Source organism: Lepidochelys kempii, chromosome 9, assembly GCF_965140265.1.
Source record: "Lepidochelys kempii isolate rLepKem1 chromosome 9, rLepKem1.hap2, whole genome shotgun sequence".
Classification (NCBI taxonomy): domain Eukaryota; kingdom Metazoa; phylum Chordata; order Testudines; family Cheloniidae; genus Lepidochelys; species Lepidochelys kempii.
The window spans coordinates 74,262,101-74,279,640 of record NC_133264.1 but is presented as its reverse complement, the minus strand read 5'-3'; the positions used below and the strand labels follow the sequence as shown (position 1 = coordinate 74,279,640).

General features: G+C 42.6%; 1 protein-coding gene across 1 annotated transcript in view; it reads left to right on the top strand.

Moving 5' to 3' along the window:
• The window catches only part of LOC140917643 (connector enhancer of kinase suppressor of ras 2-like), a 463,215-nt gene that overhangs the window by 156,248 nt on the left and 289,427 nt on the right, over positions 1 to 17,540 (top strand). The window contains exon 6 of the mRNA XM_073360900.1: positions 6,769 to 6,846. Coding sequence (XP_073217001.1) covers positions 6,769 to 6,846 — 78 coding nt within the window. The remainder of the gene's footprint in view (positions 1 to 6,768; positions 6,847 to 17,540) is intronic.

Here is a 17,540-nt window from a genome sequence, read left to right as displayed (position 1 = left end):
GTGTGACTGATTTTTTCTAAAGAGGAGATTGTACTGAGTAGTGCACTGGGATGGGAAGGAATCTCTCACAGGGAGCTCAACCTTCCATCTCCAAAGAAGGGTGCTCTGACTCCTCTGCCACCCCCTGGGCAGGGCACCCTAACTCACATGATAATTGACAAGGACTATGCTGTAGCCTGTGCAAGGCAATATAGGGGAGTATCATGGGATTATGGATTGTATGGGATTGGTGGACAATTGTTAGGTATGTGTTGCATTACAGGGAACAGAAGGGAAGTGCGTCATGTAATAAATAGGGCAAGCAGCCATGGGGGTGCACCATAGGGACTGTGGGTATACCAGAGGGCACTGAGGGCATATAATGGGGATGGCGGTGCATCATAGTGTAAAGGGGGCTGACGGCATGGGGGTACATCAAGCCATGGGGCAAAGGGAGCAGAGGGGGTTCACGGAGTGCATCATTGAAGAAGGTATTATGCACCTGAATTGTGTGGGGATAACTGGCTTGGGCCATGTGTCATAACTGTGTGGTAAAATGCACCTGAGTAGTTTTGGTGAAGAGTATATGGGAGAGCATCATGGTATTGAGGTCAGGTGACATGGTGTGTGAGTCTCTTGATGCAATCAAGGGTCAGCAAATCAGGAATGTGGGGTGCATGTGGGTTACATAGTGGAATTAGTGTGAAGTGTCATGACCATAGGGCATTGCAGCATGCAGAGGTTCCCATGAGTCTCATGCAGTTTGGTGAATGAATCATGGAGGTACAGGCGAGTGCCATGGCTATGGCACATGTTCAGTAGTCTGCGTGTAGCTGTATTTGTTGAAAATAAAACTGTGTGGAGGATGGTGTATCATGATCAGCGAAACTTGGGTCATGTTCCCTGGATGGGCTATTATTGAGGGGACACCAGGGGAACAGGGAATAGGTGAAGTTAGTCTGGAAGCAACTCAACCACATAGAGCAGTGCACAGGGTTTAAATAAATGACCGTACCAATTGAACTTTGTGGTGGTGGATGGTGAGCATTACACAGCTCTCTTGGGGGATATGGCCATACAAGCCAGGGATCTGATCAGGGTGGGGCATCAGAATGTTATAGTTGCAGTGTAAGAAGCAAAAGAGGAAGTTCCCATAGACAATGGAGATAATTTTAAAAGCACACAGGGATGTTTTCAAAGGTGGCCAGTGCCTCGAAGGAAAACTGCAACTGGAAGTACACTTCACAGTGCAATCTGTGTGCTTGCTGTAAAGGAAAATTCCAGTGCCACTATGTAATCCAGCACTCAGGAAGCTCAAAACTCTGCAGAGCAGAGGTGGTATAGTACTTGTAGAGATCAGTACAGCCTTGGAAAGCAGCATAATGATGATAAAGAAGCCATCAGGGAAATTACACATCTGCATAGCTCCAAAGCCACTGAACGAGGCATTGACAAGATGCTACTGTTCACTGCGCACCATTGAAGATATCTTGAAAGAACTTTCGAAAGCAGAATCTTTGCTGTCCGTGATATGAAAAATGTTTTTTGGCACATAACCCTGGATAAAGAATCCAGCATGCTTGACAGCCTTTGCAACACCCATTTGGTTGCTACAGGTGGCTGCACATGCAGAAACCGAGCACAGAAGCTGTTCTAAAGAAGACTCACCCAAGGGCTGTATGGGATGAAAATAATTGCAGATGATATCGTCATTGGTAGTTGAAGGTAGCAGTGATACAGAAGCCAAGTGAAAATATAGCTGAAAACTACAAGGTTTTCTACAGTGTTGCAGGGCAAGAATGTAAAACTCAACCCAGAAAAAATGTAACTCAGTCAGCATGAGGTGACCATACATTGAATTCTCAGCAGCAGAACTGCAAGGAGATCCCAGCAAGACAAAGGCAGCCAGAGGCATGCTAACTGCAGTGGATGCGAAAGCAATATAGCCCTTCGTAGGAGTGATACATTTTCTGTCCAAGTTCTGTCACACCTGGCTGCAGAAGTGGAATCCATTTGTCCACTCACAAGGCAGGATTTTGAGTGGGACTAGTCAGGTTCCCAACCACAAGCATTTGACATGCTGAAACAGATGCTAACGAATGCCCCTGTTCTGAAGTATTACCAGTCAGAAGAGCCGCTGACACTCCAGTGTGATGCATCAGAGAAAGTATTTGGTGTAGCTCTTTTGCAGGAGCAGTGGGTAGCTTATGCCAGCAGTCAGAGCCCTGTCAGAGACTGAACAGAGGTATGCCCAAATAGAATAAGAGCTTCTGGCTGTGGTATTTGGAGTGGAATTGTTCCATCAGTTCACCCATGATCAGCTAGTAATAGTGACATCAGACCACAAACCTCTAGAGACAATCAAGGCAAAGCCCCTTCTTTGTGCTCCAAAGAGATTGCAGCACATGTTGATGAACCTGAAGCGCTATCAGGTAGAGATAAGATATTGTCCAGGATGATCATTGGTGTTAGCTGACAGCCTGAGCAGGGCGTATATACCTAGCATCAGCGAGTTGGGAGAAGGGGATCAGGACATAGTGCAGCATGTTAATCGATTTAATCCCCTAGTTTCAACAGCAAAGCTGCTGGGAATCAAAGAGGCAATGGAAAAGAACATCAAAGGACAGGCAGTTAAGAGAGGGATATTAGGAGGGTGGCTAAAAGACAAAAGCCAAGTACCAGTAGGAGCAGAACCATTTTTTCAAATCAAAGATGAGCTGAGTGTGAAGGATGGAATCCTATTCTGAGGACCGAGAATTGAGGTAGTAACCATTACGAAATACTCCAACAAGGGGGAAAACAATGTTTATATGCATAGGAGAACTGATTTTTTTTTTTTTATTTAACTGATATTTGATTCTCTGTCTCCACCTTTATTATGCCACTTTCCCTCTTTGGCCCTGATTCTGTGAAGTGCACTTGCAGGAATCAGGGCTTTAGACTGCACCCTTTTGTGGCAGGAACTGTCTCATTCTGTTCTGTACAGTGCCTAGCATAAGAGGGAGCTACTGAAATAGAAATAGAATCATTAAAGAATATTAATCCAAAACATTACATTTTAACTTTCCAATACTGTTTTTTTTAAAAAGTCATCCTTAAAGGACCATAATCTAAAATAATGGTCTTGGATGTGTGCTGAACCAGTATCACACACAGACAGCTTTGATCTAAAACATGAAAATATACAAGATTCTATTCCATCATGTGGCCTAGTGTCTTTTGAGTTCAGAGTATTAGAAAAAAGCAAAACTGCTGAGAAATTCAGGTTTAAAAGTGGCTATTGTAAATGCTCATTAACTATCTTCATATTATTGCTTACTAGGTTTAAATATTTTCTTTTGTGTTGTAATTAAGTGGATTATCAAACATTTTTAAAGTATACTGTATGAACTGTCATTGTCACAATTTACTTTAGAGGCTATTTAACTTTGTAACATATCAGTAATCCACAGGTTAAAACTCCCAAAGTAGGTAATGACTTAATATAGACTGTAGCTCCAGAGAAGTTGTGGATTTTGTCAATCTATGGATTAGGAGTTTCCAAAAACACATCACTTTGATGCTTTTCAGATTGAAAATTCCCTTGGGGATCATTATGTTCTCCTGTATCAAAAATTAATGGGTAGATTTATAATCTCTAATAAATTGTACTGACAGTAGTCTTTACCGGTCTGTCATGTCAGTGATATGAAAGGACTGTAATAGTTTAAATGGCAGTTTCTCATACATACTTGCAATAATGTTTTTCTTCAGTTGAGAACCAAAGCAAAAGAAATTAAATGCTACAAACTTTGAATGGAATGTGAAGTTATGTATTTTTAATAAGGCCAGACAGCATTCTCCCTCCCCACTCCACTCCCAAATTTAATTTGTACACTAAACTCTCTTTTAATGAAGAAATGCTGCTGCCTGCAATTGTAGCCATGGATTGTTCTCACTTTGTGGGATGGATCCATAAATTCAGTAGTGATGGATTCTTCAGTCTCCATCTTATAGCAAGCAGAGTTGGATGTTTTTGATTTGCAGGGCTAAATCTCTAGATAACTCCTCCCTCTTTCCACAAGTTCCATATGGACACTGCTCATGCTCACCATGGAGGCTATCACCCAGGGGATATCCTCATCTCTGTGGACCTGAAGGAGGCGTGTCTCCACATTCTCATCCTTTGGCCACAGACTGCCTCTGAAGTTTGCTTACAGCAGTCTGCACATGCAGTATGAAGTCCTTCATTTTGGCATGGCCACTGACCCCACGTAGTCACACATCTTGGGTGTAATAGCCTGTGTTAAAGGGGTACATTAATACCATTTTCCTCAATGACATTTTGATAGCCCCCTTCCTACAGAAGTCAGTTGGGAATACCCAAGTGATAGTACACATCCTTCAACAAAGCGTTCTTATAATCAATCTGGAGGAAAGCCAGCTCGTCCCTGCACAGACAATAGCACACCTGGGAGTTTGGCTGGACACCGTGCTCTGCAGGGCCTTTCTCTCCAGAAACAGGCAAACATACAAGATCCTTCATAGTCCACACTCCTGCATGAAGGTTTTACTGTGACTTCTAGGCAGGTTCATTTCATGCATATACCTATTCTTATGTGCAAAATTTCATCTCAGTTGTCTGCAGTACTACCTACTTACCTTCCCTCTTCACATTTGCAATTCCAACTCTTACACTGTAAGTCTTCCCTCCACAATAACAGGTCCGTCAGGTGATTGTTACATCCTGGATGATTCATGGACGGTATCTACCTGGCAGAACTATCGAGAGACACCAGCTTACAGGCTGGAGAGATCACACATGGTAAAAGATCAATGGTTACAAACAGAATCTCACTGCACCATAAACTTTTTTGGAACTGTGGGCAATTTGGCTAGACCTGCAGGCACACACCTTAAACTCCAGACACATACTTTATTCACAGTCAGCATGACTGCCATGGCATATGTAAATGGATGGGGGCGGGACACACAGTTGAGCTTGTTCCAAGTGGAAGCTATAAACTTCTTCAGTTAGGCAAAGAAAAACATTTTGTCAATTAAAACCATGTGTATCAAAATGAAACTGAATGCCACAGTGGATTAGCTCAGCTGCAAAAACAGAGGCGAGGGGGTATGGTGCCTCCACCAGAGGTATTCAACTGTGTATCCCAGACCTCTGGGAAACCAGCTTGGGATCTCTGTGCATCCAGCTCCAATGCCAAGACAAGCAGCTCCTATGCCAGGAGGAGAGATTGTCCGGCTAAGGGAATTGACGCTTTTGCCAGGTATGGCCAAGAGCTCTGCTATATGCATTTCCTCTTTTCCCCAAGATAACACACACCATCTAATAGATATGAGGGCAACAGACTAAAGAGATTCTGATCGCTCTGCATTGGTGCAGACATCCCTGGTTTTCAGACCTCGGGTATCTGTGTCCCCTCCACCAACAGTACGAACCACTCTGGATCTACTATTACAGGGCCACCTGTTCCATCGCAACCTGGCATCTCTCAACCTCGCTCCCTGGTTTTTGAGAGGTCACTTAAGAACAATCCTCAAACCTCCTGCCTTAATCAGACCTCCTTCCATTCACAACATAGCTCCATGGGATCTTTTCTAACATTATATGTGTATTCACGTCCTGTTTTCTAAGCTCTTTCCAAAATGTCACTATATTTCCTAATAATTAAGGTTTCTAGTGGTCATGACTCCTGTGTGAGGGGTATCATTGTTAGGAACCCCCTCTCCGTCCTCCCTCAGAATTGTGTGCATGTGTGGGGGCAGGTATTTCCCCATAGTGAAAGGGTGGTACTACAGATATACCCTTCATCCATCCCTGCAATAATTTTCTTCCACCACTAATCCCAGGAGATTTTGCTCCCGGCTTTTTGCCCAAATCCAGCCCATCCGAAAGAAAAGGTTTGACACACCTTAGGCTTGTGGAGGGCAATTAAGATTTGCGTTAGAGAACAAAGTCCTTCAGTAAAACTTCTGCTTTGTTTGTTCTAATCCACGACAGGGTTAGGGGACAGAAAACTTCCAGGTGCTCTACATCAAGGTATATTGTGGGGGTGGGGGAAGGTTGGCCGTGCAGGAGGGAATTTCCAAGGAATGTAAAGCTAAGGAATAATTCTCCCCTGCCCCTTCAAGCTTACAGCCCATTCCGCTAAGGCAACAGCAGTCTCGTGGACAAATGGGTCCAGTGCACCATATGGACAGTTTTGCTGGGTGCATAAGTTCACTGAATTTTACAAGACTGATAGTCTTCAGTCAGATGAAGCAGACTTCAGCAGGCAAGTTCTGCAAGCTGTAGCTCACCCTTAGCCCACCCAACTATTTGATGGCAGGGGTACTGCTACAGAAATCCCATCACTACTAAATTTATGGACCCATCCTCTGAAGTGAGAATGAGAAAATTTGTATCACTTACCAGCAAATTTTTGTTATGGGTAGAAGAACAGGTTCATAAATTCATCCCACTGTGTACTTTTTTTTTATTCCTTCTCTGGGGTGATTGCTCAATAGTACTGTGTTTGTGGTTTTTTTAGGGAAGAACTGATGGATACCCATATTCTTACCGTTTATCAATTACCTTAAAGGTTATCCCAGTTTATATGTTTGTCAGGTTGGGCAATTCTGCTTCGTAGTTGTTGGGCAGATTTTCTGCTATTGTTAATACGAGAAGGGGTGTTTCATTCAGATATAACAGAAGCTTTGGAAGTGACTCTCTGGAGGGGCTCTTCAGTGAGAGGAGCTATCTGGAAAGTTAGCCAAGCCAATCAAAATATCTGATTCTGCCTCTTGTAGCAGTCTGTATGGAAACTGAAGAACCTATCACTACTGAATTTATGGACCCATCCACCTACCCAGAATGAAAATTTCCAGGTAAGTGAGACAGATTTTCTCCTTCCTTTGTTGTGGATTAGGGAGAGGTATGTAGAAAAGAAAGTCCTTTTGTTTGTTCATTTTTAATACATATAAGAACATCTGAATGTAGAGGGAGGTATATCAGTCATATTGTAGTTTAACCAAAATGTCCCTGCCAGAGCTACCAGTTTAATTAACATCCCATTGCTGTATGTCTGGTCTGCAAATATGACAAGTTTGCTAATTATCTATAAATATAAGTGTATTTTAAAACCATAAAGGCCTTCACTTTTTTAAAATGAGTTGTAATTGATTTTGTATTTCAACAAATTAAATAAAAATTAAGTTATTTAATAGAGTATATTTATCTAGCTACATTTTTCCTTTTTAAAATGGTTTGATAAAAATTGACCTATAACCACAGAGAAATTTTACAATGAAATAAAAAGTAGATATGAAATTATATTTAATGTATAATTATATATTTGTTTTGTCAATGAAAAAACATTCAGTAAAAATCTTATCAGTATATTTTAGCTTTGAGTTGGCAACCATATAAAATCCTACTTAAAACATTCAAGGTCCTTGTTTTTGATTCCCTTTGCTTTTATGGATCCTGTACATGGTCAGTTGCTAATGTATTCACACTGGCTTCTCTCAGCCTGTTGAAGACTGACTTCATGAGTATGCCAAGCTCCTTTCCATTTTAATTTATATACATTTGAGATCCACAATGGATTTGTTCCCACTCCTGTTGAAGTCAAAGTCAAAATTACAATGGACTGTGAGTATGAGGTTACTGCAGTGTACGAGCAACTGAAATTATTCTGATAAACTGAGGCTTTGTCTACACCAAAAAAATATACCCCTGACTGACACAAGTTTCACCAACAAAAGGTGCTGGTGTGGGCAGCGCTATGATGGTGGGAGAGCATCTGCAGCTGACATAGCTACTGCCACTCATTGGGAGTGTTTAATTATGCTGGTGGGAGAGCTGTCTCCCACCGGCATAGAGTGGTCAGGAGACCTTACAGAGGCACAACTGTGACGCTGTAAGGCTGGTAGTGTAGACAGTAGCCTAAAGGTTTTACAGATTTTTTTTCTTTATTTCAATGTAAAATGCCAAATTTTACATGGTCATAGCTAGAACAGTGAGAATTTGGAAACCTCCACCTGAAGAACAAATTCATTAAAAAGGATAAGGTTGGCAGTCTAGCCACAGTTTGTTTAAAGTTTAAAACAAATTCACCAAGAAACATAATTAAACATCTAAAATTTCTAAATGCATAGAGTTACTTCAGTCTAGATGCAAAAAGGCTTTCTCTAAACAGTCTTACTCTGTTAATATAGAAATGGGCATAGTGTGTGAATATTAGCAACTTTTAGGTTTGCTTTTCATTGCTAACCTAATGTGATGCTATCAGCCTTTGATGTTTCCTCTATATCAGCTTGAATGTTCATTGTGTTTGTCATAAATTACAAGAGAGCTCACTTAAAGGAATATTAACATATTAATTTCTGAAAATTTGAGTACATTTTCAAGAGCAATTATAGCTCTTGACCCAGCTGATATCTACAGTACATAACAATTAAAAGTCCAAAGGTGGTGAATGTTTATATGGAGAAGATGAAGGGAAAACATACTTGTGTGCACTGCATCATGCTGAAATGCAAACTAAACTTAAAGGTCTTTTTTCAAAGAACCATAATGAAATAAAACACAAGTCAGGGCATTAGTGACTTACACATTGATTTTTTTTTAAACCCACTTTTGCATGAGATCTGAGTGAAAACAATCATTGATCTTTTGAACTGCTTTTTGCTAAGAACTATTTTTAAATCCAAGAACACTTGGGTTTGCATTGAATGTGCAGAATTAAGTGTGTAAAATATTGTGTATACAGAAAGAGGTCAGGCTGAGGCTACTTTGACTATTTATACCATTTCTTTTATAATAGAAAGTCAAGATATTTCATTTTTATATTTTCATTAACTGTATAAAATAATTTGGGGGACTGTAAAATCATAGCTGAGTATAAAGGGAGACTACATTTGAGATACGCCTGTACGAAAATGCATCCTCTGATTAGTATGCTGTTACCCGTCTGTACTTGCTTTGTGGCTCCAGTGAAGTCAATGAGAATTTTTCCATTGACTTCAATAGGGCCAGGATTTCAGTCTGAGTCTCTATGCTGAAATCTGTCTCTTAGAATTATCCCATAGTAACATGTCAGTGCCCTATTAGTGCCAGTGAAGAGCATAGTGGAAGAGAGCTCATACCCTATGCAAAGGTGCTAACAGGTCTGGTAACTAGCAAAATGCCCACTTCTGTCAGTACATTACCATTAGAAACCTTTGGCTTCAGAGAAATTGCAAAGTACAGTCATCCTCAGGTAACTGTCCACACATTTTCTGCTTTTGGTACCCATGTGCCCCATGTGTATGAGATTTATTTATTTGGCTAGCAATGTCTGCTGTGGTCATGCCTGTGCAGTCGGTGCCTTTGTACCCCCTATCCAAGGGTATAAATGGTAGAGTAGGCCCAACCTTCCCTCAGTTCCTTTTCACCATCCCTGGTTCCAAGACAGAATCCTTGACAGTGTCCAGTTCTCTTTCACACTGTGCAACTTAAATCCTTTTTGTCTATGTAGTTAGTATAGTGCTGAGTGTAGTTTTTCATATTTTTTTCATGTCCATTGGCTCTATTTAAAAAAAAAAAAAAAGAACTTTTAGTGTTATGGAATTCCCTGGTACTTGAAGCTAGCTGAGATGGCTGAACGTGCTCCTCTTGTGATGCAGCTATTCCTCTGAACAACAGGCATCCAGAAGTGCCCTGTTTGCCTTGGAGAGGGCCACATACTCAGTATTTGGCTCCATCTGCCATACCTTTGCTAAGAGGATGCAGAAAGTGAAAAAGTCTCACCTTAGGCTATTTCTCCTGGAGTGCTCAATGAAAGCTTCCTCAAAGCGGGAGAGGAAAAGGGTCCTATCAGGCTTCTTCCCTACATGCACCTGTGAGCAGTGGCTCAACTCTGAGCTCAGTCTTCAAAGAACACATCACTTCCTGAGACCAACAGAGAGTGGCTAATTCTGCCTCTACTTAGTCATCTGGAAAGGATAGAGAGAAACACCTTTCCCACAGTGTGCACAGGTGTAGATCATGCTCTCTGTGATCTAGTAAAAAGAGGGATAGATTTCCTCAAGGTACTCAACCAAAGGGTAGTTCACAGCCCAAATCAGGTCCTTTTGACATCCTCAGAGAGCCTAGTCACCGAGCAAAAGCACTGTCCCACATGGAGCTCCATACTTCATGTGGTACATTGGTATCAACAGTAGGACACCTGGTGATGTCTTCTATAGAACTTCTGTGCTGAATGGCAGACACTCTTGAGGTACTTTGGAGGTAGCAGAGAAAAAATCCCACAAGCTGGTTGACTACTTATGCATGTCGATGCCTGGAAAATTGTCCATGCCAATTAACGAGGGGTTTGAGAGCCAGCAAGATCTCTTTGGCAAACCCCATCATCTGTGGCTCTTACTTCAAAGAACACAGCCAGGAGCTATCAAGTACCTTAAATGGTTTCAAACATTTCTACACACATCCAGTCCAAGTATCTTGTTAGTAGCTGCTGTACCTGAATAATCCAGAGAGCAAGGGCCACTGAAAACAACTCCAAAGGACAAAGATATAAAAAATTAGTTTTATTTTCAGAAAGAGCTACTCTTCATCAAGTTTACAAACCGATATTGCTAGTTACCATGCACCCCAGCACAATATCTTCACTGGAACGTGGTGTTGCAATTTGTCTAAAAACTCTGGGTCTTCCACAGAGCCAGATTAACCTTGTGTGGGCCCTGGCACCTGCACTGTACCCATTCTCTGCCCCGAGGCCCCGCCCCCACTCAGCCTTTCCCCCCACGGCCCCGCTTGCTGCTTGCATGGGGGGATCGGTGGAGAGACCAAGTGAAGGTGGGGGCTTGGGGCGGAGTGACGATCCGGGCACCAGGGCCACCTTTGTTTGTGGATATGGCACCATTGGCAATCTAGTACTGGTCTCCCACCTCTCAAATGAGTTGCATAACCACTGGGCAACAAAGCTAATTTCTCTGTCACTCGGCCAACGAGCATTTAATTATTACAAAGTGGAATAGCTCCAATGGAAAAGACCCATCTCAGTATACCCAATAGTGTTTCATTAGGGCACTCATCTAGTATGTGGGATACCAAGATATTCAATTCCCTGGTCTTACTCGGGCAGAGCAGGGACTTGAACCTTGATCTCCCGCATTCTAGGCAAGTGCCCTAACCATGGGGCTGTTGGCCTCTTTTTATCTCTCCCTCTGGTTTTGGTGAGAGATTCCATCCTGGAACTGTGAAACTTTTCACGACTTAAGTTTCACTGCAACTGGTATGTTCCTGGAAAAGGTTTCGGTTTCAGTGGCTCATCATTTTCTGATAGAAAAACTGTGTTGTCACAAAATTCCTGACCAGCTCTAATTGTGATCTCTTCGGGCAGGGACTGTTTCTCACTCTTTGTCCAGTGCCCAGCGCAATGGGACTCTAATCTTGGTTGTAGTCTCTAAGTGCCATTGTAATTCATATGATGATAGTAATAATCTTCCTTGTGTAATTTGTTGCATGTACAGGAACTCCTCACTTAACGTTGTAGTTATTTTCCTGAAAAATGCGACTTTAAGCAAAACGATGTTAAGCAAATCCGACTTCCCCATAAGGCTTAATGTAAATGAGGGGGTTAAGTTCCAGGAAAATTTTTTTCACCAGACAAAAGTCTATATTTTATACACACACCGTATAAATTTTAAACAAACAATTTAATACTGGTACACAGTGATGATGATTATGAAGCTTGGTTGAGGTGGAGGAGTCAGAGGGTGGGATATTGCCCAGGGAAAGCCTTACTGCTAAATGATGAATTAGCAATTGGCTGAGCCATCAAGGGTTAACTCTCACACTCTACAAGGCAGCAGGAAAGGAGGGCAGACAGAGACACACCCTGTATAATGACAGGTTTCAGAGTAGCAGCCCTGTTAGTCTGTTTTTTGAGAGATAGAGATGCGCATTTCCCCTTTAAGTGTGAAGAGTGGGTCAGAAGTACACTGCCTTGTTAATTAGATCAGCAAGCTGAGACCTGGCTGCAGCTGCTGTCTAAGGCAGCAGCTCCCTCCGTCCCTGTCCTCCCTTCCCCTGCTCTATGGAAGATGGGGTAAGCAGGGTGCAGGAGCAGGGGGACACCCTGATATTAGGCCCCTCTCTTCTTCCCCTCCCCCCACCACAGCAAGCAAGAGTCTTGGGGAGCAGCTCCAAGGCAGAGAGGGCAGGAGCAGCACATGGCAGTGGGGAGAGGGACAGCTGAACTGCCGGCAATTGATAGCCTGCTGGGCAGCTGCTGCACAGGGAACTTGGGGGAGCTTATAGGGGGGCTGCCGGTCCACCCTGGTTCCAGTCACCCACCAGCTAGCTGCAATGGGCTGCTCTTCTTGCAAGCAGTGGACAAAGCAGGTAGGATGTTAGAAGGGAGCATTGTACAACCTTAAACAAGCTTGTTCCCTAATTGATCAGCAACTTAACCCAGATGACTTTAAGTTAAGACTTTTAAGTTGCATCCAATGAAGTGAGCTGTAGCTCACGAAAGTTTATGCTCAAATAAATTTGTTAGAGTCTAAGGTGCCACAAGTACTCCTTTTCTTTTTTGCGGATACAGACGAACACGGCTGCTATTCTGAAACCTGACTTTAAGTGAGGAGTTCCTGTATTGTAAGTAGGAAAGGGCATGTCACAAATCTGAATTAGTGTTTTGGATACCAGACAATTCCACGTAAAATAAAAATACAATTTAATGAAATTAAGATAATTGTAGATACAATTAATTAGTAGTAGAATTTTAGCAATATATACATTTAACTTAAAAATACTACTTTGAGAATTAAAGCAACAGAGGAGTAAACATGTTTTAATTAATTTTATTTCACAAAACTTAAAATGAAGACCTAAAAAAAAGGTCAACAAAACAGTTCTGTTGGGGAAAAACAAAGTTATGAAGGAAACAATAAATACATATTGTTCCGTTCATCACTTTCACAATTTCAAGGGCAATTTCTCTGGCTGCACCTGATTGGGGATCCTAACTAACTAACTTTTACTCTGTGAAAGCACCTCGCCCACTAAGATGTCAGGCCTGGTTCTTTGAAAGTGCTAAAACAGGAACTCTATTATTTTAATTTATTTCATTTCATTTTATTTATTATTTGTGGAGTTGGTAGTTAAGGTTGCCTAACACTTTCTATTGTAAAAGCTTTTCAGTTTTCCAAACTTTAACCATTCAGGCCCAAATTTCCCATGCCAGTCTGGCTCACACTGAATTTTTTAAAAATTTCATATAAAATGCTTCAGCTGTTTCTGATAACAGAATTAAGGAAAATATTATATTTTGTCCATTTAAAAAAAATTCTTATCATGATTTCAGAAGCTGAAGCACATACATCCTTTGCAGCTGGGAGTTGAAATTTTGCAGGGAGCTCATCCTAGTTTCAGAGATGGGCCTTTTATCGTCCCTATGAAAATCTTCCCAATTTTAGCCAAGTTATAGGCCTATGAAAAAAATCTCAGTTGCCACATGATCAATAGAGGCTTGTTAGAGTTTGGCAGCAATATTATCCAAAAGGACCATCTGTCAGCCTGAGGCTCCAGGGTCTGAGCAGACCTTTCCTACAATTGCTTTTCCTGGTTGCCTGAGGCCATTGTGGCATTAGGCACAAGAACTGAGAGCGGGGAGATGGTCTCTCATGTGCTCTGGTGCCAATGCAATGTGGAGGAAAAGAAGGAAGCCATCTTACTGGAATGTGAGGGGTGAAGGTGAAAGAGGGGAGGGATAGGAAATAGCAGGGGAAGAGATTTCAGGAGTTATGGGATGGGGCAAATGGAGGGAGACAGTAGCTGGGGGAAGGGGAAGAAAAGGGATAAAGGTGTAGGAGAAAGAACTGAAGCTGAGCTGGAACAGATACAGATAGCTTGGGAGGAGGAGGGTGGTGGTGGATAAGAGTAGGGAGGGGGCCACAAACCAGAGTATGGGGGCAGGAGTGAGGGGTGCTATAGGTGAGTGCTGGGGGCTGAAGTCCTAGGTTGGAGGGGCGGAACAGAAACCACAGGGGGACTGTGACAGAAGAATTATAACCACTAGAGCCTACTCCCCTACTGAACCTGGAACTGAATCCAAGATTTCTGAATATCAACATTCATTACTCTGTGGTCAGCAAATACTGTGACAGCCATTGACAAAATGTTCAAACTATGCTGGACCCCATAAGGTTGTGTGTGCAACTTTAATTCAACACCCCTGTGCATGTGCGTTATGATTATCTTTAGTTACATGATCACATAGGATGTGTATAAATGGGTTCAAAAAAGAATTAGGTAAATTCATGGAGCATAGGTCCATGCATGGCTAATGGCCAAGATGGTCAGGGGTACAACCCTATGTTCGCAGTGTCCCTATATTTCCAACTCTCAGAAGCATGTGGCATTGGCCATTATCAGTTCTTCCAACTTCTGCAAGAAATGGGGCAAAGGTCTTACAGACAATACATTCACTAGACAAATCTGATTAATTTCTTGGGCATGATCCGCTTCTGGTATTTCTTAACTTTTGAGTGCTTGACTTTACACACAAAAAGCTATATTAAGAATGTTAAGGTTGCAATTATTATTTATATTGTCGTCATACCAATAAGGGAGGGGCAGAGAAATGATATAACCTGCAAGCAAAATGGTCTGGGTGATGATGGTTATATACCTTATTAATTTTTTATTTGTATTGCATGTATTTTTATTTGCCCAAGTAGTAAACATAAAGGGAATCCTGTTTGCTTATCATAGATAAATCAATTTACTAATTGCAGTATCCAAAATTTGTTATTTAAATAAGTCACAACTGAGTCACACACAAGGTTACAGGCTTTTCCAGAGCAGAGATTTGTTTGTTACTTCCTAAGAAAATTATTCTAAAGATATAAGTAACTTAAGCTTCTCAGTGAGTCTAGTTCTTACCAAAATCCCTGTGAGGTAGAAAAATGTAGAAGTATTGCTAATTCTAATCTTAGTGATCACAAACATTCACCTTTGTTAGCCTACTTTCCCTCTCCTGTCTATTTTGGGTTAAAATGGAAGAAATTAATTGCAGAGTCTATTCTTTGTCTCAGCCCTGGTCTACACTACTAGTTAGGTCGAATTTAGCCACGTTAGGTTGATTTTATAAGCAATTTGGCTACACAACCAACCCCATTCCGTCGACCTAAAGGGCTCTTAAAATCAACTGCTGTACTCCTCCCTGACGAGGGGAGTAGCGCTAAAATTGACCTTTTTGGGTTAGTGCAGGTGCAGTGTTGTGCAATTTGACGGTATTAGCCTCCGGGAGCTATCCCAGAGTGCTCCAATGTGACCGCTCTGGACAGCACTTTCAACTCCGATGCACTAGCTAGGTACACAGGAAAAGCCCAAGGAACTTTTGAATTTCATATCCTGTCTGGTCAGCGTGGCGAGCTCAGCAGCACAGGTGACCATGTAGTCCCAGAATCGCAAACGAGCTCCAGCATGGAGCAAATGGGAGACATTGGATCTGATTTCTGTTTGGCTAGAAGAATCTGTGCAGGCAGAACTCCAAACAAAAAGAAGAAATGCTAATATATATCCCAAAATCGCACAGGGCACGGTGGAGAGAGGCTACACCAGGGACACACAGCAGTACCATGTGAAAGTTAAGGAGCTCAGGTAAGCCTACTACAAGACAAAAGAGGCAAACAGTCGCTCCGGATCAGAGCCCCATACATGCTGCTTCTATGATCAGCTGCATGGCATTCTAGGGGGGGAACCTACCGCTACAACATCACTGTCCGTGGACACCTGCAAGGGAGGAGTCTCATGCAACACAGAGGAGGATTTTGTGGATGAGAAAGAGGAGGAGGAGAATGCGCAGCAGGCAAGCGGAGAATCCATTCTCCCTGGCAGCCAGCCAGGACCTTTTTATCACCGTGGAGCCAATACGCTCCCAAGGCAGGTTCCTGGACCCTGAAGGCGGAGAAGGCACCTCTGCTGAGTGCACATTTGTAACTACACGACGGGTTAAAAGCAATTGTGTTTAATGTTTGATTTGCCCTGAAGAATTGGGATGCATTCACGGCCAGTACAGCTACTGGAAAAGTCTGTTAACGTGTCTGGGATGGAGAAGGAATCCTCCAGGGACATCTCCATGAACCTCTCCTGGAGGTACTCTGAAGGCTTTTGCAGAAGGTTTCTGGGGAGGGCTGCCTTATTTCATCCTCCACAGTAGGACACTTTACCACGCCAAGCCAGTAGCAAGTAGTCTGTAATAATTGCAGCACAAAGCATGGCAGCGAATGGTCCTGGATTTTGGTCACATTAATCCAACATTTGGTCTTTATCTTTCTGTGTCAGCCTCAGGAGAGTGATATCATTCATGGTCACCTGGTTGAAATAGGGGAATTTTTGTAAGGGAACAGTAAAAGAACCCCGTTCATGATGGGCTGTTTGCGCTTGGCTAAAAGAGATCATCACGGACCCTGGACTTCAGAAAAGCAGACTTTGACAACCTCAGGGAACTGATGGGCAGGATCCCCTGGGAGAATAACATGAGGGGGAAAGGAGTCCAGGAGAGCTGGCTGTATTTTAAAGAATCCTTATTGAGGTTACAGGGACAAACCATCCCAATGTGTAGAAAGAGTAGTAAATATGGCAGGTGACCAGCTTGGCGTAACAGTGAAATCCTTGCTGATCTTAAACACAAAAAAGAAGCTTACAAGAAGTGGAAGATTGGACAAATGACCAGGGAAGATTACAAAAATATTGCTCAGGCATGCAGGAGTGAAATCAGGAAGGCCAAATCACACCTGGAGGTGCAGCTAGCAAGAGATGTTAAGAGTAACAAGAAGGGTTTCTTCAGGTATGTTAGCAACAAGAAGAAAGTCAAGGAAAGTGTGGGCCCCTTATTGAATGAGGGAGGCAACCTAGTGATAGAGGATGTGGAAAAAGCTAATGTACTTGATGCTTTTTTTGCCTCTGTCTTCACGACCAAGGTCAGCTCCCAGACTAGTGCACTGGGCAGCACAGCATGGCGAGGAGGTGACCAGCCCTCTGTGGAGAAGGAAATGGTTCGGGACTGTTTAGAAAAGCTGGACGAGCACAAGTCCATGGGGCAGGATGTGCTGCATATGAGAGTGCTAAAGGAGTTGGCGGATGTGATTGCAGAGCCATTGGCCATTATCTTTGAAAACTCATGGCTATTGGGGGAGGTCCCGGATGACTGGAAAAAGGCTAATGTAGTGCCCATCTTTAAAAAAGGGAAGGAGGAGGATCCAGGGAACTACAGGTCAGTCAGCCTCACCTGAGTCCCTGGAAAAATCATGGAGCAGGTCCTCAAGGAATCAATTCTGAAGCACTTAGAGAAGAGGAAAGTGATCAGGAACAGTCAGCATGGATTCACCAAGGGCAAGTCGTGCCTGACTAATCTAATTGCCTTTTATGACGAGATAACTGGCTCTCTGGATGAGGGGAAAGCAGTGGACATGTTATTCCTTGACTTTAGCAAAGCTTTTCACACAGTCTCCCACAGTATTCTTACCAGCAAGTTAAAGAAGTATGGGTTGGATGAATGGACTATAAGGTGGATAGAAAGCTAGCT